Source organism: Oncorhynchus tshawytscha, linkage group LG28, assembly GCF_018296145.1.
Source record: "Oncorhynchus tshawytscha isolate Ot180627B linkage group LG28, Otsh_v2.0, whole genome shotgun sequence".
Lineage (NCBI taxonomy): Eukaryota > Metazoa > Chordata > Actinopteri > Salmoniformes > Salmonidae > Oncorhynchus > Oncorhynchus tshawytscha.
In genome coordinates, this window is record NC_056456.1 from 18694704 (window position 1) to 18719624 (window position 24921).

The 24921-nt window shown below is 43.0% G+C and overlaps 1 protein-coding gene across 2 annotated transcripts in view; it reads left to right on the forward strand.

Annotated features, from left to right (window-relative positions):
- Positions 1 to 1127: 1127 nt before the first annotated feature.
- LOC112226855 (oxysterol-binding protein-related protein 1) overlaps positions 1128 to 24921 on the forward strand; it is a 41068-nt gene continuing 17274 nt past the window's right edge. Inside the window, exons 1-16 of one of the 2 annotated variants that reach the window (XM_024391470.2) lie at positions 1128 to 1249; positions 1977 to 2102; positions 2209 to 2294; positions 2388 to 2462; positions 2591 to 2702; positions 2882 to 2967; positions 4091 to 4235; positions 4957 to 5024; positions 5158 to 5202; positions 5400 to 5473; positions 5635 to 5698; positions 5931 to 6032; positions 6145 to 6267; positions 6473 to 6551; positions 7504 to 7610; positions 22037 to 22208. In XM_024391470.2, the coding sequence (XP_024247238.1) occupies positions 1979 to 2102; positions 2209 to 2294; positions 2388 to 2462; positions 2591 to 2702; positions 2882 to 2967; positions 4091 to 4235; positions 4957 to 5024; positions 5158 to 5202; positions 5400 to 5473; positions 5635 to 5698; positions 5931 to 6032; positions 6145 to 6267; positions 6473 to 6551; positions 7504 to 7610; positions 22037 to 22208 (1462 nt within the window). In that variant the 5' untranslated portion in view covers positions 1128 to 1249; positions 1977 to 1978. Of the gene's footprint in view, positions 1250 to 1269; positions 1781 to 1976; positions 2103 to 2208; positions 2295 to 2387; positions 2463 to 2590; positions 2703 to 2881; positions 2968 to 4090; positions 4236 to 4956; positions 5025 to 5157; positions 5203 to 5399; positions 5474 to 5634; positions 5699 to 5930; positions 6033 to 6144; positions 6268 to 6472; positions 6552 to 7503; positions 7611 to 22036; positions 22209 to 24921 lie in introns of those variants that run through there. The other variant, XM_024391469.2, reaches the window with a different exon arrangement.

The following is a 24921-nucleotide window of genomic DNA, read 5'->3' on the forward strand; positions in this document are numbered from 1 at the left end:
TCAAGTTGGCTGGATGTCCTTTGGGTGATGGACCATTCTTGATGCACATGGGAAACTGTTGAGTGTGAAAAAACCTGCAACGTTGCAGTTCTTGACACACTCAAACCGTTGCGCCTGCCACCTACTACAATACCCCGTTCAAAGGCACTTAAATATTTTGTCTTGGCCACTCACCCTCTGAATGGCACACATACACAATCCATGTCTCAATTTTCTCAAGGCTTAACATTCCTTATTTAATCTGTCTCCTCCCCTTCATCTGCACTGATTGAAGTGGATTTATCAAGTGACTTCAATAAGGGATCACACAGTAGCTTTCACCTGGTCAGTCTATGTCATGAAAAGAGCAGGTGTTCCTAATGTTTTGAACACTGTGTATATAAATATCTCTCTACTTCTCTGTCCCTCCCTGAATAATACGTTTAGACTACACACATCTCTGCCTGCCACCTCATTTCCTGAGTGGCCTCTGGTTACCCCCTTAGTGTGGGCCTTAATGGCCTGCCATGCGCTGCAATGCGCCTGGCTTTCAAGCCCCAGGAGGAGAATGTTTGGCCCCCTGCGGCAGACACAGAGATGACCCTCATTAGTCCCAATGGCTGCATACTGGGGCTTCCGGAACTCACACCATCACGACTAACAAGACCACTCTCTGTCTGAGTGGCCAGCCTGGTCTATATTGGCTCTAGCTTCCATTAGAGGAGGATGATGGCCTGAACTTCTAGTGATAAAGGTAGAATTTGCAGGTCAATGTCCCTGGAGAGTTGGCATTTCTTTAATATTTTTTTCCCAGGTAGGCTTGTGTTTGTGTTTTAGTGTGGGGGTGAACATGTATATGTCACTGCACATCACAAAGGAATGATGTATTGTTTCTAGTCTAATAGCCGAATGACTAAATAATAAATAGTACTACATAGCCTACAAATCTGGGGGGATGGTTCATTGCAATACTTCCATCTTGTCTATAATATAAGAACTACACATGTTCAAATGAGCAACAGCCTGCTCCGTTCAATGAATTTTCTTAACTCCCCGTGATTTTGAAATCTGATTTAAACACATTTTAAAACAAACATTGTTTCTTAGATGCTAAAATGTTGAGCTGTTTAAATTGGTCACGTGCGTCCACAGTTCACGTTCCAGTCCTTGTCAGCTGACATCCATATCCAATTTCACCATTATGCACTGTCAATGTCTGAACGTCAACACAACCTTTAATATAGTCCACGCTGTTTACTGCGGAACGTATGTGAGTTATAATATCTGGACTGCTAATTCATTTCATTACCAAGGATTAGAAGCAATACAGTCTTGTGTAGCCTACCAAAAACGACATGAACACTTGTCGACACTTTTCTGTACTCTTGCAACCACCAAATGTTAATTTCAAGCGCGAGAATATAGCCAAATGTCCCGAATATCAATGCTGAATATTGTGTTTTTATTGCTCGGGGTTCACTTGAAGTGAATGTCGGTGCTTGTAAACATTTTCGTACGTTAAACGTTGAGTCGAATCTATCAATACCAGTTTGTCCCGGTTATATTCATTACGCCGATTCTGTTGCAAAACGTTTTGTTTGTTGCAGTACGTTTTGCAACGAAAACGAGAGTTTCTATTGGACAAATAACGTAGGTATCGTTCCGTTTGCCCTATTTGCTTCCGTTTGGTTCTTAAACAGTTTCAATAATGAATACACTCCTGGCGAGGAGAGCGACTCTGGCAACTAACCCAGAAGTAATTTAAAGTTACATTAGAAATTCTAACAGTGATGCAGATTTAGTAAGTGTCTATCTGTAATTATTGAGCTATGTATTGTTGTTTAATTATAGTTGTACATTTAAAAAAAACATTTGAGTCAATTATCTGACGCTCCAGAGCGACATACATGTTTTTTAAAGTTAATTTATTAAGCTAGCTCAGTGAGACATCCACATGTAAGTATATTTTTCCTCAATAACGAAGTTCTGAGTTTCAGTGATGGACCTGTCAGACCCCGAGGAGCAGTTACTCCACTATGCCAAGACTGGAAGCCTCTCTCTCATCCAGTGTCTTCTGCAGCTACGGATTGAGCAAGATCTCAGACTCAACATCAATTGCAGAGGTATCCTTTAACTAAATGTAGTCTAATGTATCATCATCTTATGTTGAGAAGCCTGTTGCTGTTCTGGTAATCAGTTCATTGTTAAATGACTGGTGTGATGGCCCAGGAAAGACCAAGACCAGTGCAGGTTGGACACCTCTACATCTGGCCTGCTACTATGGACACAAAGATGTTGTGGAGGAGTTGCTCAAGGTGAGAATAATACAGACTATATTATGTATGTTTGACCTAGTGTATTTTCCTAAAATATATATGTGTGAGCATCAGTATGTGTCTGTCTGTTAGGCTGGTGCTGATGTGAATTTGCAGAATAGCATGGGTGACACGCCTCTACACAAAGCTGCCTTAGCAGGAAGAAAGGTAAACTTTTCATGGGCTTTTTACACAGATACACGTGTGTACAAGATCATGTCTGTTCAGGTATGCAGTGTGCACAGCTACTTAGTGGTGCATTTCTATGGAGAACGTAATCCTATTTTCTCTCACAGGAGGTAGTTCTGTTGCTGCTGCGATATGATGCCAGTTCCACTATCATCAACGGGAAAGCACAGATCCCTAAAGCTGTCACTGAGGATGATGAAATCAACACCATGCTGGAGGGTAGGTTGTGATTAGGGATTATAATAGAGGAATGATTGATGGACTCTTCATCGCTGCACTAGATTTTGTTCAGTAGGTCAAATATTAAGCTATTTTTTTCCCCCTTTGCATAATGTTTTGCTACAGTGTGCCCTACTGAACACTACCCTGGTTCACAATCTCTGTTTAATGTTGTGCAGCTGCAGAGAGAAGAGCTGAGAGGAGACAGGAGGAGAAACTTCTGGAGGCGGCCAGAGAGGGAGACGTCTTCACCCTGTCTGAGCTGGTCAGCATCTGATCATCTCTGACCCTCCACTGAATCTCTGGTTACCTCCCAAATGGTGCCCTATTCCCTAAAAAGTGAACTACTTTTGACCAGAGATCTATCGGGCCCATAGGACTCGGGTCAAAGGTAGTGCACTATATGGGAATAGGGTGCCCTTTAGGGCAAAGCCTCTTTACCTCAGAATGGGGTAGTAGAAGCGTGGCTTTGGTCTTCTTGATGATTAAGCACTGTACACATGACTTGAGCTTTCATGTTATTGTCTTCAGCTTGGTTACTGACCTCGTCATTGAAGAGGTCAACCTAGTCCTTCCATTGAGGAACCAAGATTATGCAACAAACCTGTTTGGTTCTATTCACATCAAATTGCATTAGTCACATGTGCTGAATACAGCAGGTGTTCACTTTACAGTGAAGTGCTTACTTACAAGCCCCTCACCAACAATGCAGTTTTAAAAAATGAATAAAAGTAACAAGTAGTTAAAGAGCAGCAGGAAAATAACAATAGTGAGACTATATACAGGGGGTACCGGTACAGAGCCAATGTGTGGCACCAGCTAGTCGAGGTAATTGAGGTAATATGTACACATAGGTAGAGTTATTAAAATGGCAATGCATAGATAACAGAGTAGCAGTGGTGTTAGAAGAGGGGGGGGGGGGTGCAATGCATTTGATTAGATGTTCAGGAGTCTTATGGCTTGGGGGTAGAAGCTGTTTAGAAGCCTCTTGGACCTAGACTTGGTGCTCCGGTACCTCTTGCTGTGCGGTAGCAGAGAGAACCGTCTATGTCTAGGGTGGCTGGGGTCTTTGACAATTTTTTGGGTCTTCCTCTGACACCGCCTGGTATAGAGGTCCTGGATTGCAGGAAGCGTGGCCCCAATGATGTACTGGGCCGTACGCACTACCCTCTGGAGGCCAAGCAGTTGCCATACCAGGCAGTGATGCAACCAGTCAGGATGCTCTCGATGGTGCAGCTGTAGAACCTTTTGAAGATCTGAGGACCCATGTAGTTTGCACATAGATATATTGATTGCTTACATGCAGATTTGACTTACATGCATGCATGTTATGTGAATGTTAAGAAACCATGTGCTTAATTCATTCACTTTAGATGTTCCTTTTTCAGCTCAGCAGAAAGCGGCCTCCTGACATCGATTGTAGAGACCTGCAGGGGAACACGCCTTTACACTGTGCTGCCTACAGGGGGCAGAAGCAGTGTGTTGGAAAGCTGCTCAAGTGTGGAGCTAGCTCCAGCATGAAGAACAAGAGTGGTATGTTTCCCTACTGATATGTCCACTGAGGAAATAAACACAGAATTTTGGGTAAACCATAATTGACCTATCCTCACCATGCACATCCTTTGTATGGAAAAATATTATATTTTTTGTTAAGTGGGACTTTGATTGCATGGATATTACATTTGATAGAGCCTGGATGTAGTTTGAAATCATCATCACTTAAGTTTCATAATGTGTAGAAAAAGAAAAGAGGTGTATAGATTACCACATTTGCGAAACAAACGATACGCCTACTTAGCTGGTGTCTGACTGCGTCCCTAATGGCACCTTCTTCCCTATCTCTATGGGCCCTGATCAAAAGTAGTCCACTATATAGGGTGTTGGTTACCATTTGGGAACATCCTATGTGGTGTATTCACTGCCTTCCCTCCCTGTCAGCTGGTATGAGGTTTAGTTTAGTTGATTTGGAACCCCATTAGCATCTGCCCATGCAGCAGCAACTCTTCCTGGGGTCCACATAGAAGGTACAAATACATGACAAGGTACAGAACAGTTATAGACATGAACAACATAAGATATTACATTCAATAAAATTAACAAAAAAAAAAGTTATATATTGGAAAGACATCAAGAGACAACAAAAATACTATTTACACCGTTCATATATCATATTCTCATATACTGTACAGTTAAATGAGATTTTTAGATGGAGGTAATTGATAATAGTCTGATAAATGGCTTGGTTCTGTTGCAGACCAAACAGTGTTTGACCTGGCCTGCAGTGAGGAGATTAAGCAGATTCTGGAGGGCAGTCGTGACCAGGTGAGGTGTGAGAAGAACACTGCAGTGAAAAGCTGCAGATACTGTTAAAAGCATCGGTCCAGTGCTCTAGTTTTCAATGAAATCATGACTTACAAAATACTCATGAAACAGAAATGTTTTTTCTTCCCCTAAGGATACAGTTAGTGGTGTGCAGAAGTTTGAAGGCCTCCTATGGAAGGTATTCTTGTGTTTTATTCACAACAAGTATTCCTATATTCTGTACATTCTTGAATGTAATTCAATGATTTCATACAGTACCTACTGTAAAATGTGTACAGTATAGACCAGTGGTGTTTAGTGTTACTCTGAAACTTCTGAAAACTGACATCCTTCAGTATAGTATAGCGATGCTGTCTTTGGCCCTGTCCAATATAGAGTTCCAGGTTCCTGGCATGGCGTTCCCATTGGGTGGTCATTCAAGATGGGGTCCTGTCCTGGTACCCTAGACAGTGAGTCCTCCAACCTTCTTCCCCCTCCTCATCTCTCTCTCTATCTCCCCTCCCTATTGCATACACAGCCCCTTGCTCCTCCTGTTTTCCCCTGAAGAGCTTGAGGTAGTACAGTGAAAAGCTCTTGATAGCTTCATCTTTCTGTCTGTGTTTGTTTCTAGAGCTGATGCCGTGGCGGATGTCCGGAAGCAAGGCGCTAAGGCTCTGATGAAAGCTCACTGCAGGGTAGGTAGGCACCAGGCCAGGGTTCTGTGTTCAATGCTTTACCAAACATTGAGATGTGGACAGCACAAAATACAGTAACCCTTTACTGTCACTTATAGGCCTACCCTCCAAAACCCAACACCTTCGTTCTTGGAATGCATTTTAATCACATTATGTTGATATTAGAAATACCTATTTTCATATCTATATTGACTATTGTTTGTTTCACTGAATTTGATTCATATTCCTCCAGGTAAAAGCATGGGACAAGTGTTTCTTCAGCCTCCGGTGCTTTGATCACAGTCTCCATCACTTCAAGGTGTCATCTAAGACGGATCCAGAGGCTATCAGAAAAGTGAAGTTCTCCTAGGATAGATATTATGTGGTTTGGGACACCGTACTTCATAGTTTACAACACATAGGCCTGTTGTTGTTGGTGTGATTTATTTGTTTGTGTGTGCGTGCAGAGATGGCTGGATGCCCTGGAGGAGCATACGGCCTACAGCAGCTGTAACACTACTCAGGAGCAGACCACTGAGGATGAGGAGGGGGATGAAGCTACACTGGGGGACCTAACAGACTCCCTCCAGGTCGGCGCAATTATTTTCTACCAGCAGTATATTTTCCACCCAATGCCACACGTACACACACATAATCAGACTGGGATTCAAACCAACACAGATTAACATCCGTACTACAATAGACTTTTAAGGCAAGTGAATAGCGTCCTATCAAAGCTGTGTGCGGCCAGTGTGTACTTACACAAGGTAAAGTGTCTCTCTCGCTCCTTTGCAGGCTGCTGAAGTCTGCCAGCAGAAATTGGAGACTCAAGTGTGTATTTTTCTGTCCATGGTGAAGAATGAGGAGAACAACAGTAAGAGATCTCCTATTCATGTTCTCACTGCTCCAGCTTCTGCCAGTCTCTCTCATTTACTGTCTGTCGGTCTATGGCCGTGTCTAGACTTGACAGTTCATGCAGCTTTAGTATTCGGATCATAGAGTTCTGATCATGGAATTCCGAACGCGCCATGCATCTACGCCTACATTTAAATGTGGTTACCGTGTCCGGATTCCTTTTTCCCCGCACTATATTCAAATGCCAGTATGCATTCTACAAACGGGGAAATAGGCAAAATAGAAAAATAACAACTGATGGCATTAGCTAATTAGCCAGCTAACCTCTGTAGCTAGCTAGCATGCAATGCTAAAGGGATTGCAAAGGGGTTAGCATAACTCTTTTTAAATTGTTTATATTAGCTATCTGATTAGCATTTGAGGTCAGCTAACACTCTATGGACTTATTTCCTCCTACAATATAATGAAAAAAGGCCTCTCGGTCCCAAAACACAAGTTTTCTGGACACTTGTGGGAGGAGTGCTGATGACGTCGACCACTGTATGTGCTTTCGGTAGTCTGATTGCATCCAGACTGAGGAGAAAGCCGCAGAGAATGCATACAGACAGATCTGAACACAATCTGACCACATGTTAAAGTCAGTTAAATGATCTTGTCATTCAATCACAGTGCCCCTTTTACTGATATTGGCATGTATTAACCCTGTAAATTCTATAGAACAAGCCTCCGCAAGGACCACTATTCAATGAAGAGTTTGGGATATGATTAACCTTTGGTTAAAATAAACATTTATGTAATGTGTGTAACTGTCAGATGGTGTGAAAGGCCTAGCCACAGAATTAGATAGAACTGTATAGTGTTGACTGTATATCTCTATGGCCCTAACTCTTTCCTCTCCTCGCCCTAACTCTTTCCTCTCCTCGCCCTAACTCTTTCCTCTCCTCGCCCTAACTCTTTCCTCTGTGTTCCAGCATTGGCTACTCCTCTCCTGCTGAAGGCCAGGGAGACCAGTGACCTCTCCAGGGAGACCAGCTCTGCCCTACACTTCTGTCTGAGCCTGTTTTCCAAACAACAGGAGGTACGGTAACTACTATAGCTCCCTCACCTCCTAGCTCACCCCTCCAACCTCACTTCTACTTCACCTCTCCAACCTCACTTCTACTTCACCTCTCCAACCCCACCTCTACCACACCCCTCCAACCTCACCTCCACCTCAGTCATAAAGCATCTCAGTGCTGATCTAGAATCAGGTCCCTCCTGTACATATAATCATATTCATTATAATCTAAAAGGATCGTAGATTAGCAACACTATCCCTAAAATGTGGTTTGAATTGTATGCGACCCAGGCTATTTTTAAACAATTTGTTGGTCACTGCTTTTTTTACTCAGAGGGCTATTTTATGTGGAGCATCTATCATCTTTCCAACCAGAGGACATGCTATGCCTCTGTTAAAAGGGGGGTTGGTCTTAAAAAGACCAAACAGGCTGTGATATTATGCGATTCAAAATTCATTGATGAAAAGCATCTAGCCCGTTCACTCGTATTTATGCTTACACAATTGTTTACGTGCTGTGCTCTTATTGGCTGATTTCATTCATGGTGAATGGGTTATAGAAGCCTCTAGCCCATCCCCCTGTTGTGACTGGCCAGTAGCGGAGTGTGACTGGGGGTAGTGGATTGGGAAGGGCTGATGGCTGTGTATGTGTGTAGTATGGAGGGGTGTGTGTCCTAGTGGCCGGGCCATGCCCTTGGGACATAATTACAACAGTTTATTAATCACTGGCGCGAGCCTGCAGCAAGGACAGAGCTGAGCAAGATCCGCTTTTATGCTGAGCTCTGCACTCGGCCCGCAGATCAGTCACAGGCACGCGCGCACACACAAACCTGTACACTCCTCCAAGCACACACTCACTCAGTCAAGGGAAATGCTGCTTGTTTATAGACAGAACTAAAGCGTATGCATATTAATACTGAGGAGGCTGACACACACACACACACACACACACACACACACACAAAAGCAGGCACACTTCCACCACCCAGCAGAGCATCCCGGACAGGAGAAAGGAGGATCGGTGACAGCAGTGCCCTCCATCTGCACAGGTACAGACAAACCTCCTCTCTTTGTTTTAATTTTCTACTGGGTCTATTTGCAATAGACTGGTCTCTGTAGACCCTGCTTGTTCCATTGTGGGGCTTTGTAATTGAAGATTGTTCAGGTGTGTAGTTTTTCAATGTTGTAGGTAGGAGATTATTCTAAACAGGCGTTTTACATTCAGAACAAGTTGTCTTGACTGCTCTGATGGTGATGTGAGGCATTGAGTACACACGAAGAGGGGTTCGCATAGTGTTCAGTGCATTTCTGACTTTTATCTGGAATTCTGAGTTATTTTATGACATTGAGGTTTATTGTAGTGTACTCTGTCATTTCGTTAGAGCATTAGGAAAAGTACCTGGAGAAGAGATTTAGCAATACAGTAAGGACAAACAGTGATTACCTTAATACTGTGTTCAGTGAACTTGGACTTTAACATCTGGTGCTGTAATGGCATACCCAGAGGGAAGGTTGTATGACAGACTTCCTCTGCAATACGGTTTGAATGTATTCATATACCAGTATCTTTCATCAGCTTCATTGTAAGAAACAAATATGCCTGGAAAAAGTAGATCACTATTTGAAAAATAACAGTTTGAGTTGGTATTTGAATGACCCCACGGTGGTTAGATACATTGCCTTCTGTTTGCTGGTCCTGGGCTAGTTCTGTCTGATAGATGTCTGAATATCTCGGTTATGACTATAGTGTTCTGGAAGATTCTGTCCACAGTGAGAGATGCAAAGTGAGTGTCAAACGGGCTCACTGGCTCGACAGCCGACCACCAGGGGATTAGATGCTTTGCCAAGAATCACATGATAAGTCTGAACAAGTACTACGATGTGTTGGCTCCCTCTGAGTCGGATGTGTTAGATCAGACTAATGGGATTAAGACACCTAGCAGAGTATCAAGGAGGGAGTGATGGACAGTATCAAACCTAATCCTTCCATCCATCTCCATTCCACTGTTCCTGCCACAGACACAGCTGTCACTACTGCTGCAGCTTCTGCCTACCTAGCCATTCTTCACGGCATGATGAATAGGGCCCTGAGTTTTTCTTGACTAGGAAACCTGACCAGGGAAAACTCAGGGCCACAGTCATGTAATCTAGGTAGAGCCAGTAGTTTCTCCAGACTGTGTGAGTCAGATTAGGAAAAACTCCTGGCCGCAGTCATTGTTTACCGGTAGGGCCAGGAAACAAGCTGCCCCACTACAAGGGAAAACTCTGAACCTTGGCTTGGGTGGCTGAAGTCTTTGAAAATATTGTGGGCCTTCGTCTGACACCACCTAGTATGCAGGTCCTGGATGGCAGGGTGCTTGGCCCCAGTGATGTACTGGGCCGTATCACCACCCTCTGGAGCATCTTGCGGTGGCGTGCCTTGCTGTTGCCGTACCAAGCGGTGGTGCAACCAACTCTCAATGGTGCATCTGTAGAACCTTTTGAGGAGCTGAGGACCCATGCTAAATCTTTTCAGCCTCCTGAGGGGAAAGAGGCGCTGTTGTACCCTCTTCACAACTGTATGGGTGTCTGTGGACCATGTTAATTCCTTAGTGATGTGGACACCGAAGACCTTGAAGCTCGCCTCTCCATTTCCTGTAGTCCATTATCAGCTCATTTAGCTTGCTGACATTGAGGGAAAGGTTGTTGTCCTGGCGCCACACCGCCAGGTCTCTGGTGACCTTCCTATGAGCAGCCTCATCGTTGTCGGTGATCAATCCTACCGCCGTTGTGTCGTCAGCAAACTTGATGATGGTGTTGGAGTCATGCACGGCCACACAGTCGTGGATGAACTGGGCGTACAGGAGGGTACTAGGCACACACCCCTGAGGGGCCCCTGTGTTGATGGTCAGCATGGCAGATGTGTTGTTGGCTACCCTCACCACCTGGGGGCGGCCCATCAGGAAGTCTAGGATCCAGTTGCAGAGGGAGGTGTTCAGTCCCATGGTCCTGAACTTGGTGATGAGCTGTAGTCAATGAACAGCATTATTTTTACATAGGTATTCCTTTTGTCCAGATGGGTGAAGGCAGTGTGGAGTGCAAACCAATGTAATTTTGTAATTTGGCTGAACTATCCCTTTAATGTTGAGGAGAGGACTTCAATCTTTTTTTCACATTCCAGCAGGAACAGCACCATCTAGTGGTCAGAACCTGGTAATATCAGGATGTAGAATGGGACATAAACATAACTTCAATGACTAATTTGTTGGGGGGTGGGGGAACTACCAATTTTACTGGGAGTACATTACATAGGATAAAGAAACAATACTCAGAGCCGCAGCTACATAATATTTGTCAGACACAGAGAACTGATACTATATACTTGTTGTTGGGGTGGGATTGACGTGGAGGGTCCATGGGTCGCTTTTGAACATTCCTTTGGATTCCTCATTTCTAACTCCTTGTTAGAAAAAGTTTGGTCCAAATCGGATGTTGGGTACTATATTTATTGAAAATTATACTAATCCTAGAAATAAAAATGCTCACTTTAGATGCAATCAATTACCTTAATTTCTCAGAGACTAAATATATTATTTTATATTTAAACAAAATAATATTACAGAAATGCTAATCTTATCTTTTTATAACAACAGAAACAATTTCAGGCCTCCCAAGTGGAGCAGCAGTCTAAGGCGTCACTACAGACCCAGGTTTGATTCCAGGCTGTGTCACAACCGGCCGTGAGCGGGAATCCCATAGGGCGACGTACAATTGGCCCAACGTTGTCCGGGTTAGGGGAGGGTTTGGTTGGGCGGGCTTTAATTGGCCTATCACGTTCTTGCAACTCCTTGTGTCAGATCGGGCTCCAACACATTGGTGCAGCTTCCGGGTTAAGCGGGCGGGTGTTAAGAAGCTCGGTTTGGTGGGTCACGTTTCACAGGGCGCACGACTCGACCTTCGACTCGCCCGAGCTCGTTGGGGAGTTGCAGCGATGAGACAAGATCGCAATTGGATATCATGATATTGGGGAGAATAAATGTGGGTAAAATACAAATAATAAAAAAAGACTTTGACTTCGTCGATGCACTTATTAATGAAGCCGGTGACTGATATGGTAAATTCCATATTCCAGTCTGCTAGCAAAACAGTCCTGTATCTTAGCATCTGCTTCATCGGACCACTTCTGTATTGAGCCCGTCACTGGTACTTCCTGTTTGAGATTTTGCCTCTAAGCACAAGGATAGAATCATGGTCTGATTTGTGTCCTCGTTCAGCCACGATTCTAAGAAACACAGGATATTACAGTTTTTCAGGTCCGATGATCTAGTCTCGCACGGAGCTCATCCAGTTTGTTCTCCAGTGACTGCATGTTCGCCAACAGAACAGAGGGAAATGGCAGTATTTGTTCGCCGACATAGTATTGTCTGGATTCCGCCTCGCCTGCCTCTTTTTCGCAGCTGCACCCTCTTTCGAGTCCTGGGAATTTGGGCCTGGTCCAGAGCAGCCGACTTGTCGAAGTAGACATTAATTGAAGTTAGTGATCGTTGTTCTCGGTCACAGGAAATGATGGCGGAGACGACATGTAAGAAAATAAATAATAATAAATAGGATCAGCATAAACATTTTAAAAAATAGAATTAGTCAGGAGCCTGTAATACGGCTGCTATCCACTACAGCTCCATCTGATGTGAATGTTCTGTAACATTGCGTTCTCCTGAACAGGCCCCAGGACCATTTTTTTGCCAAGTTTAGTTGATGCTACTCCATTATGTTAACAATGAGCATCCCCCTGCCCACCTGAGGATCTGTCTTTATCAGCCATCTATTTCCTGTGTTTGAAGTGTGCAAAATCCACTTGTCACTTAAATATCGCTAGCTTGATTGCTTTCATTTTACTCCTGCGAGTCTTTCATACGCTTGCTTGTGCCTGTCTTCCCCCCTTTAATGTTACGACCATGGAAATGTTTGTAATGACCTGTTTAAACACACCCCGTTAATGGCTGAAATGGGCTTAAAGGAGAATACATTGTCTGGATTTTAACGCATCGTCTCGACACGTACATCACATGAAATAGAAGAAGAAGAAAATATTGAAAAAAAAAAAAGCTTTGTGCTTAGGGTTGTTGTCCTGTTGGAAGGTGAACCTTCATCCCAGTCTGAGGTCCTGAGTGCTCTGGAGCAGGTTTTCATCAAGTATCTCTCTGTACTTTGCTACGTTCATCTTTTCCTCGATCCTGACTAGCATCCCCAGAGCATGGAGTCAGCCTGGAGTTGGTGATCCCTGTTACTAATGGTGGTGCAAATGAGAACGTGTTCTTGTTACCTAGTAAAATAACAAATAAATGAATGTATCATTGTAGGGATGGTGCCAGGTTTCCTCCAAACGTGATGCTTGGCATTCACTCTGTCAGAGTGACCATCAGGTTCTTCGTCACCTCCCTGACCAAGGCCCTTTTCCCCCAAATGCTCAGTTTGACCTGGCAGCCAGTTCTAGGAAGAGTCTTGGTGGTACCAAACTTCTTCCATTTAAGACTGATGGAGGCCTCTTTGTTCTTGGGGACCTTCAATGTTGCAGACATTTCTTTGGTACCCTTCCCAGATCTGTGCCTGATCACAATCCTGTCTCACATTTTATAGGTCACGTACACATGTTTAGCAGATGTTATTACGGGTGTAGCGAAATGCTCTACGGACAATTCCTTGGACGTCATGGCTTGGTTTTTGCTCAACTGTGGGACCTTTTTATATAGACAGATGTGCCTTTCCAAATCGTGTCCAATCAATTGAATTTACCACAGGTGGACTCCAATCAAGTTGTAGAAACAGGATGTACCTGAGCTCAATTCGAGTCTCATATTGTAGCAAAGGGTCTGAACACTTATGTAAATAAGTTACTTTTGTTTTAAATTTCTTGTAAATTTGCACACAAAAAACAAATGTTTTTGCTTCGACATTATGGGGTATTGTGTGTAGATTGGTGAGGGGGAAAAAATATTTAATTAATTTTAGAACAAGGTTGTAACGTAACAAAATGTGGAAAAAGTCAAGGGGTCTCAATGCTTTCCGAATGCACTGTGCCATTCTAAAAACACAAAATTTAAATTTGACAAATTGAATACCTGAATTCCCACCCAAATAATTTCTGTGCCAATCAAATGTTTTATGTGCTATATTTCAGTGAATATCTGATGGATTAAAAAAAATCTGTGTTTGCATCTATTGTGTTTGCATCCATTGTTTAACTGTGCATGTTATTAGAATTGTTTTTAAAACCTTTTAGTAATTTTGATGGCAGTTTCTACATTATGTAGATGTTTAATTAAATGCACAACTGGGAGGGAGTGGAGAGACTAAAATGCTTAGTGGTAAAGAAGCTATGACCCCATTTTGATGAATAATTTATGTACAGCCTCGATGGGGGCCATTTGCCCCATAATCTCTTTCCCGTCTTGCGTGAAAACAAAAGTTAAAGCTTGCAGCTTCATGGTCCCGGGTAGGAAGGCAGAGGGCTGTGATTGTCCCAGGTGTTTCCAGTACAGCCACAGAGCCTCGGTCTCAGTAGAGCCTAAAATAGCGCTTTGTGTGCTGAGGCGAGAGGATGGAGGGATGGGGGGAGTGAGGAGGAGAGAAATAGCACTGGGGCACGTTACACAACAAAGTCTTCCCAGATGGGTCTCCTTGGCTCAGGCTCCTGCTGCAACGTGAGTTCATTTAGTTTCAGTAGCTTCAAAGACAAGTAGGACAAGCTACAAAGACGAGTCAAATAAAATTGTATTGATCGTGTACACATATTTTGCAGATTTTATCGCAGGTGCAGCAGAATTCTTATGTTTCTAGCTCTAACAGTGCAGTAATACACTACATGGCCAAAAGTAGGTGGCCACCCCTTCAAATTTGTGGATTTGACTATTTCAGCCACACCCTTTGCTGACAAGGTGTATAAAATCGAGAACACAGCCATGCAATCTCTATAGACAAACTTTGTCAGTAGAATGGCCTGTACTGAAGAGCTCAGTGACTTTCAACGTGATACTATCATAGGATGCCATCTTTCCAACAAATTTCTGCCATGCTAGAGCTGTCCAGTCAACTGTGAAGTGGAAACGCCTAGGAGCAACAATGGCTCTGCCATGAAGTGGTAGGCCAGACTCACAGAACGGGACTGCCGAATGCTGTAAAATCGTCTGTCCTCAGTTGCAACACTCAATGCCAAGTTCTAAACTGCCTCTGGAAGCGATGTCAGCACAGAAAACTGTTAATCGGGAGCTTCATGAAATGGGTTTCCATGGCCGAGCAGCCGCACACAAGCTTAAGATCAACATGTGCAATGCCAAGCGTCGGCTGGAGTGGTGTAAAGCTCGCCGCCATTGGACTCTGGAGCAGTGGAAACGCGTTCTCTGGTGTGATGAATCACGCTTCACAATCTGGTAGTCTGGGTTTGGCGGATGTCAGGAGAAGGCTGGATGTCAGGAGAAGGCTATCTGCTCCAATGCATAGTGCCAACTGTAAAGTTTGGAGGAGGAATAATGGTCTGGGTCTGCTTTTCATGGTTCATGTTAGGCCCCTTGGTTCCAGTGAAGAGAAATCTTAAATGTTACAGCACACAATGATATTCTTGACAATTCTGAGCTTCCAACTTTGTGGCAACAGTTTGGGGAAGGCCCTTTCCTGTTTCAGCATGACAATGCCCCCGTGCACAAAGCAAGGTCCATAGAGAAATGGTTTGTCGAGATCGGTGTGGAAGAACTTGATTGACCTGCACAGAAGTACAGACCTTCCCAGGAGAATGGAGGCTGTTATAGCAGCAAAGGGGGGACCAACTCCATATTAATGCCCATTTTGGAATGAGATGTTCGAAGAGGTGTCCACATACTTTTGGTAATGTAGTGTATGTACTGTGTGTGTCCAGTGCATTCAGAAAGTATTCAGACCCCTTCACTTTTCCCACATTTTGTTATGTTACATCAAAAAACATCCTCATCAATCTACACACAATACCCTATAATGACAAAGCCAAAACAGGTTTTTGAAATGTTAGCAAATGTATTACAAATAAAAAAACAACCTTAATTACATAATTATTCAGACCCTTTGCTATTAGACTCAATTGAGGTCTTCAAAGTAGCCTCCCATTGCCTTGTTGACAGCTTTGCACACTCTTGGCATTCTCTCAACCAGCTTCATGAGATAGTCACCAGGAACACATTTAATTTAACAGGTGTGCCTTGTTAATTTGTGGAATTTCTTTCCTTCTTCATGAGTTTGAACCAATCAGTTGTGTTGTGACAAGGTAGGGGTGGTATACAGAAGATAGCCCTATTTGATAAAATACCAAGTCCATATTATGGCAAAAACAGCTCAAATAAGCAAAGAGAAACGACAGTTCATTTCTTTGAGACTTGAAGGTCAGTCAATCCATGGTGGTCCTCTCATGAGGACCACCACAGGAAAGGAAGACCCAGAGTTACCTCTGCTGCAGCCTCAGAAATGTCAGTCCAAATAAATAGTTCAGAGTTCAAGTAACAGACACATCTCAACATCAACTGTTCAGAGGAGACTGCGTGAATCAGGCCTTCATGGTCAAATTACTGCAGAGAAACCACAACTAAAGGACACCAATAATAATAAGAGACTTGCTTAGGCCAAGAAACATGAGCAATGGACATTAGACCGGTGGAAATCTGTCCTTTGGTCTGATGAGTCCAAGTTTGAGATTTTTGGTTCCAACCGCCTTGTCTTTGTGAGATGCAGTGTAGGTGAACGGATGATCTCTGCATGTGTGGTTCCCACCGTGAAGCATGGAGGAGGTGGTGTGGGGATGCTTTGCTAGTGACACTGTCAGTGATTTATTTAGAATTCAAGGCAAACTTAACCAGCATGGCTACCACAGCATTCTGCAGCAATATGCCATCCCATCTGGTTTGCGCTTAGTGGGGCTGTCATTTGGTTTTCAACAGGACAATGACCCAACAAACCTCCAGGCTGTGTAAGTGCTAATTGACCAAGGAGAGTGATGGAGTGCTGCATCAGATGACCTAGCCTCCACAATCCCTTGACCTCAAACCAATTGAGATGGTTTGGAATGAGTTGGACCACAGAGTGAAAGAAAAGCAGCTAACAAGTGCTCAGCATATGTGGGAACTCCTTCAAGACTGTTGAAAAAGCATTCCAGGTGAAGCTGGTTGAGATAATGCCAAGAGTGTGCAAAGCTGTCATCAAGGCAAAGGCTATTTGAAGAATCTCAAATCTACATGATTCCATATGTGTTTTTTTCATAGTTTTGTTGTCTTCACTATTATTCTACGATGTAGAAAATAGTCAAACTAAAGAAAATCCTTGAATGAGTAGGTGTGTCCAGACTTTTTACTGGTACTGTATATTTCAGAGGTTTAAAAAGGAACAATTATAAACCAGTACTTTTTGGGGGTTCGAACCGTTTTCAGAACTTTATTTTGCTGGTCGAAAGAGTGGAACAGAACGGGGGAAAAAATTATATTTCTGATCCGAACAAATCCATTGGAAAACGATTTTGGTTTCCAACCCCTGGAGGGTATGGATAGTATATGAATAGAAAAGGTGTGTGTATAGGTGTTGAAATTCTGGTGAGTGACCACCAATCTAATATCCAAAATATATTTTTGGCCGTTGGTAATAATGCAAGAAATGTTTTGAGCAAATAATGTACGAAATAACAGCAAAAAATATACACTGTAAAGATGGATAGGAGCTGGAATCAGGGTGACCCAAGTCTGTCGGCGCCATCTTGTCAAGTAGGACGACTACTTTATTCTGAGTGGAATAGTGAACATTGTGGTGACAAGTGCTTGTTTTATTTCACGGGCAGAGTGAGAACGAATGTACTATTTATAAGGATGATCTGTCTGGTAGATCTTAAAGCCAGCCTATGTTATGCTCATAAAATGGAAGGTTCTCATAATTATGTCTTAGATTGGAATGTTCTACTGACCAGTAGATATTCCTTGCATACTGTGATCTAAGTGGGAAATGGAGAGGGGTAAAGATGTGAAGAAAGCATCTTTCAGTATCAGACAACACTTGGTCAGTAGATACACTACCCTTCAAAGTTTGGGGTCACTTAGAATTGTCCTTGTTTTTAAAAGAAAAACAAGTGTCAATTTTTAAAATAACATCACATTTTTCAGAAATATAGTGTAGACATTGTTAATAGTGTAAATCTCTATTGTACCTGGAAACGGCTGATTTTGTTATGGAATATATACATAAGCGTACAGAGGCCCATTATCAGCAACCATCACTCCTGTGTTCCAATGGCACGTTGTGTTAGCCTTTAAAATGATCAACTTGGATTAGCTCATGGATCATTAGAAAACCCTTTTGCAATTATGTTTGCAGAGCTGAAAACTATGCTGATTTAAAGAAGCAATAAAACTGGCCTTTGGACTAGTTGAGTATCTTGAGCATCAGCATTTGTGGGTTCGATTACAGGCTCAAAATGTCTAGAAACAAAGAACTTTCTTCTGAAACCCGTCAGTCTATTCTTGTTCTGAGAAATGAAGGCTATGATGTTATTTTAATGGACAAAAATATGCTTTTCTTTCAAAAACAAGGACATTTCTTAGTGTCCCCAAACTTTTGAACAGTAGTGTAGGTTGGTTTCTAAATTTGAATGTCTATTATATCTGATCTATTCATTTATTTATATTATACTGAACAAAAATATAAACGCAACATGCAACAATTTCACAGATTTAACTGAGTTACAGTTTATTTAAGGAAATCCGTCAATTGAAATTAATTAATTAGACCCTAATCTATAGATTTCACGACTGGGCAGGGGCACAGCCATGGGTGGAGTTTTTCCCTACACAAGGGCTTTATTAAAAATTCTCTAAAACAAAGTTGGAGGCGGCTTATGGTAGAGAAATTAACATTCAATTCTCTGGCGAAAGATCTGGTGGACATTCCTGCAGTCCATTCCAATTGCGCGTGGCATTGTATTGTGTGACAAAACTGCACATTTTAGAGTTGCCTTTTATTGTCTCCAGCACAAGGTGCACATGTGTAATGGGACCAACACTTTACATGTTGCGTTTATATTTTTGTTCAGTATATATCTAAGGAAAACCCCCTCCAGAGCATACAGACTGTGCCTAACCCTGACCTATGACCAGAGTGTATCTGATGTTCTCCCTCTCGCTACAATACCAACTCTCCATTAAGACATAACCAGTACATAGCCTCCATTGAGATCTCTAGAGGATGTCTTCTTAGCTGGTGTTCATATACCTAGCAGTTAAGAGCATTGGACCAGTAACGGAAAGCTCGCTGGTACAAATCCCAGAGTCAACTAGGTAAAACATCTGTCGATTTGCCATTGAGCAAGGCACTTACCTCTGCTTGCTCTTGATAAGAGTGTCTGCTAAATGACTAAAATGTCAAATGTTGACAGGCCTACTGTAAGTATATGGGGGAAAAGAAGGAAGGCTAGATAGACTGTTTCTGACGCTAGATGCCAGACAGCTGAAGCAAATGCCAAGGAATTTAGAGTATGGCAATAAATCACCAGCATTTCACAAAGGAAATTGATGTTGCCGCCCTTCAGCAATCCAGACACAACGGAATTCAACAGTATTCAAAAATGTATTTAACTTAATAGGGAATCAACTAAATGTATTGAATGTTTATTAATTTTCCCAAGTTTATTTTAAGACATGAACAGAATGCATATTTCTGAAGAGGCAAGGAGAATTCCCCGTCTGTGTAATTCTCTGGCAACAGCTCTGTTGGACATTCCTGCAGTCAGCATGGGAATTACAAGCTCCCTCAACTTGAGACATCTGTGGCATTGGGTTGTGTGACAAAACTGCACATTTTAGAGTGGCCTTTTATTGTCCCCAGCACAAGTGTAATGATCGTGCTGTTTAATCAGATTCTTGATATGCCACACCTGCCAGGTGGATGGATTATCTTGGCAAATAAGAAATGCTCACTAACAGGGATGTAAACACAATTTGAGAGAAATAAGCTTTTCATGCATATGGAACATTTCTGTGATCTTTTATTTCAGCTCATAACATGGGACCATCACTTTACATGTTGTTAAAGGTGTGATTTTGAGAGCGAAAACCAGAAGAAACGGGAAAACAGAAACCTGGAAAAACAAAATGAAGAAAACAGAATTTGGGATAAATCTAAATGGGGGTCAGGCAAAACAATTACAGATTTTATAGGGGCCTAATGTAGGTTAGGGTTTGACAAAAATACATCTTGTTTTATTGGGTTCAGGATTCCCTTTTGATGTTGTTTCAGGTACATACAGCAGCGTGTTTGCCTTGCCTTGCTTCCTGTTTGTGTTGTTGTTCAATCAAAGCCAAAGTCAAGTAATGATCCTGCCAACCTGATTGAGCAGAGAGAAGAGCTCGGCACAACCTGCATCAGTATATTCATCAGTATATTGATTCACAGGAGTCATCCTCACCTCTGACCTCAGACGCAGCACTGGAGCAGGCGTGGGTAATTAACGTTAGGCTAGAAGCCAGAGAGGAAAGATTGAGTGTATATTATTATAATGTTGCAGTAGTTTCTCCTCCATCGTCTGGGTTTGAGGGGATGAAGAGTATTTTGTATGAATGTTTTAGCCCACCAAAGCTCAGCACCTGCTATGGCTGACACTGTAAACTTACAAGGCAATTAGTTAGAGTTTTGTTTACTATCTCTCTCTGTAAGTGTTCTGACTTGAAAGAAAGAGCATAGTTCACCATATCACAGTGACTCTCCAGACGTTCTTCTGCTGTTGAAGGGTTCTCTTTTTGGAGTTTTTATCAAATCATAATCATCTGATTTTGAAGTAGTTTTTGTCCTTTGTTGTTGTTTTTGTATTTTACCCCTTTTTTTCCCTCCCCAATTTTGATATTGTCTCGGGAGGCGAAGGTCGAGTCATTCATCCTCCGAAACATGACCCGCTTAACCGCACTTCTTAATACACGCCCCACTTAACCCGGAAGCCAGCCGCACCAATGTGTTGAAGGAAACACCGTTCACCTGACAACCGAGGTCAGCCTGCAGGCGCCCGCAATGCCACAAGGAGTCGCTAGAGCGAGATGAGCCAAGTAAAGCCCCCCCCCCGGCCAAATCCTCCCCTAACCCAGACGTCACTGGGCCTATTGTGTGCTGACGCTAGGTGCCAGACAGCTGAACCAAATGCCAAGGCATTTAGAGTCTGGCAGTATATCACCAGCATGGGACTCCTGATCACATCCGGTTGTGATACAGACTGGGATCAAACCAGGTCTGTAGTGAAGCCTCTAGCACTGCGATGCAGTTCCTTAGACCGATGTGCCACTCGGGAGGCCCTTTCTTCCTTGTTTTTATATAGTTATGTAAACAAGTCATTTTATTCACCAAGTAATGCCTAGGAATGAATGTCTTTAAATAATCATATAGAATAGATAGCAAGTACACTCTCCCAGTCCGTCCCCTACCCCTCTCACTGACTACAGTATGATTTTTACATTAGAGGTGTTTTGTTGAGGTTGTGTTATTGATTGCTTTTGACTTTGAGTACAGGCTCGACAATGTATGCACAGTACTACTATAGGGACGGTGGCTTCTCTTCGCTATCTCAGATTTACAGTTGATTTACAGGCTCCAGTTTCTGACGGAGACTGTCGGCTCAGGCCGCCTTCCTTCCTTCCCCAAGGTGACTTTGGCATCTTCTCACTCTGTGGAGTCTTGGCTCACTCTGTTTTTGTCGTCAGTCACTGAGCTTTCTTTTCTCACAGAATTCAATTGACTTCTCCTCTCAGTAGGGAAAATCGACACGTAGTTTTTACACATTTATTTACAGTATTTACCACAGTACTTATTTTCTCTTGAAACACATAAAAAGAGAAACTGTATTAATATAACTTGAAGTAGGTTGACTTTCTTTCCAGCTGTCTCTTGAGTGATCAAAGCCCCAGGTTATGACGTACTGTAGACTATTGCTTGGTAAGAGTGTTGTTTTGTCAGATTGCTGTTTATTAGTCTCTTCCTCCTGGGGTTAGTGGAGGATCCACAGCACCAGCATCAGAGAGGGGGGAATGGCTATCCAGTCAAACACCCCAGTCCAGCTGAGCTCAGGTTGCCCAGGAGAGACACTCAATCATGGGCCACGGTGCTGTCTGAGACCGGGGTGTTTGGTTCAGAGTGGAGGAAACTGGATCTGAAGGGCCGTGGGTTAGAACAATGACCTGCCGTCCCGTCAGGAGCTTTATCAACCACAGAACTCTACAGAGGAAGAGATCAATACCACAAACACACCTATCACAGTCTGCTTTTCACATGATCTGTTAGAAATGCATTAAAACAAATGTCAAATGTTTATCCGTGTGAGTGTTTGCAATGGCATGTTGTGCCATGTCTTGTCTAATGTGCCAACAAGTGTGTTGTGCACATGTTCCGCACACTGTGGCATGTCTAATATACCGTGTGTGTGTCCGTCCCAGGTGTGGAGCCTGAAGTTGGAGCAGGAAGTCGAGAAGAACAAGCTGCTAACAGAGGCTCTCCAGACCTTAGCTACAGAGCACCAGGATCTAGACCAGCAGTCCCTCTGTAAAGGCAGGAGGTCCTCCACGCTAAGCACACTCACAGAGGATGACTTCTATGATGCCCTGTCCGGTCAGTCAAACCCAACTGTCTTCATTAAACCCTTGGAGTGCATCGTAAATGGCACCCTTTTCCCTACATAGTGCGCCATACTGACCAGAGCTCTAGAAGTATTCTATATAGGGCGGGGATACTCAACTAGTATTTGAGAACTTCCGGTCACACAAGTTTCCTAGGTGGCAAATGTCCGGATGGATATATTAATTTATCGGTAGTAACAAACCCCCACCTCGAGACCCCAAACTGTTCACATTCCTCTTTTTGGCAGAAAGAACAGATAGCAGTTCATTTTTCTGCGATTCTACACATTGAGCCATGGGGTGGTGAGAACATTTAGCTGTTTTAAAGCTCATTTCCTGCCATTCTACACATTTTGCCATATCGTACTGTATGTGTGTTTGTGATACCTGAGTGACTTCAAGGCACCCATGTGCTCACAATCTGGCCATGATAACTACAGGTTTTAGATCGGCTAACTTACTTACCTAGCTAACATGGGCTACTTGGTCAACTGGACATTTCTGGTTATAAATAGCTCTCTTAAGATCTGTCAGTGAATTACATAACTAGGGAAACTGCCCATGCACTACCAAATGTCTGAATTACATAACTAGGGAAACTGCCCATGCACTACCAAATGTCTGAATTATATAACTAGGGAAACTGCCCATGCACTACCAAATGTCTGAATTACATAACTAGGGAAACTGCCCATGCACTACCAAATGTCTGAATTACATAACTAGGGAAACTGCCCATGCACTACCAAATGTCTGAATTACATAACTAGGGAAACTGCCCATGCACTACCAAATGTCTGAATTACATAACTAGAAACTGGAAACTGCCCATGCACTACCAAATGTCTGAATTACATAACTAGGGAAACTGCCCATGCACTACCAAATGTCTGAATTACATAACTAGGGAAACTGCCCATGCACTACCAAATGTCTGAATTACATAACTAGGGAAACTGCCCATGCACTACCAAATGTCTGAATTACATAACTAGGGAAACTGCCATAACTAGGGAAACTGCCTCTGCACTACCAAATGTCTGAATTACATAACTAGGGAAACTGCCCATGCACTACCAAATGTCTGAATTACATAACTAGGGAAACTGCCCATGCACTACCAAATGTCTGAATTACATAACTAGGAAACTGCCCATGCACTACCAAATGTCTGAATTACATAACTAGGGAAACTGCCCATGCACTACCAAATGTCTGAATTACATAACTAGGGAAACTGCCCATGCACTACCAAATGTCTGAATTACATAACTAGGGAAACTGCCCATGCACTACCAAATGTCTGAATTACATAACTAGGGAAACTGCCCATGCACTACCAAATGTCTGAATTACATAACTAGGGAAACTGCCCATGCACTACCAAATGTCTGAATTGCACCTTGTGCATTCTACTATTACAATTCTCAACAGCATTCAATTGAAAGCCCGACTGAGTTCCTAAAATCTGTTCCATGGTCCGTATTCACCCCTTTCTGGGTCTGAATCTGGACCGTCGTCCGTACTCACCCCTTTCTAGGTCTGAATCTGGACCGTCGTCCGTACTCATCCCTTTCTGGGTCTGAATCTGGACCGTCGTCCGTACTCATCCCTTTCTGGGTCTGAATCTGGACCGTGGTCCGTACTCATCCCTTTCTGGGTCTGAATCTGGACCGTGGTCCGTACTCATCCCATTCTGGGTCTGAATCTGGACTGTGGTCCGTACTCATCCCTTTCTGGGTCTGAATCTGAACCGTGGTCCGTCTGTTGAGTGTGTGTGTGTGTGTATAGGCATATAGAGAATGGGGTGCTGTTTAAGATCGCAAAAATTGACATTAATTATACCATTAACATATTTTTGTTTCGGGCTATTCTGTTTTTCATTGACCTGTACCTCAGAACATGTTTGAAAGACCTCTATAAGCACCTCTATACAAAGCGATGTATTAACACTTCCAGAGTACACAGCAACAAGCTACACCTAGATAAGAACCAATTAAATGAGCCTTGTAAATCTGTAATAAAAAAATGAGCCGGCTGACTATCGTGGCTGTGCAGCTCTGAACGATAAAGCTGAGTTGATTCCTTCAGTCTAAATTGTTCATTGACCCTACCTGGCTCCCTAACCTTAAAGCTCCTCCACACTGTTGTCAGTAATGAAAACCACTTCCCCTGTGGAGTTGTTTCTGTGTTGAAGAATAGGCTGTGGTTTACGGACACCTTGTTTATTTTTATCAGCAGCACAGACACCTCTAGGATCCAGCAACACATCTCTCTCCAGCAGATGGTAGCCTCTGAGGCTGAGGAAGATTTCACTCTTTATTTGGTTCTTTCTTTATACAGTTTGCAGAGACTGACTTGATAATTGTGCAGGGTGCTGAATGATGTATGACCTAGGGAAATTCCACGGTAAAGGTTCTTTCTTTATACAGTTTGCCGAGACTGACTTGATAATTGTGCAGGGTGCTGAATGATGTATGACCTAGGGAAATTCCACGGTAAAGGTTCTTTCTTTATACAGTTTGCCGAGACTGACTTGATAATTGTGCAGGGTGCTGAATGATGTATGACCTAGGGAAATTCCACGGTAAAGGTTCTTTATACAGTTTGCCGAGACTGACTTGATAATTGTGCAGGGTGCTGAATGATGTATGACCTAGGGAAATTCCACGGTAAAGGTTCTTTCTTTATACAGTTTGCCGAGA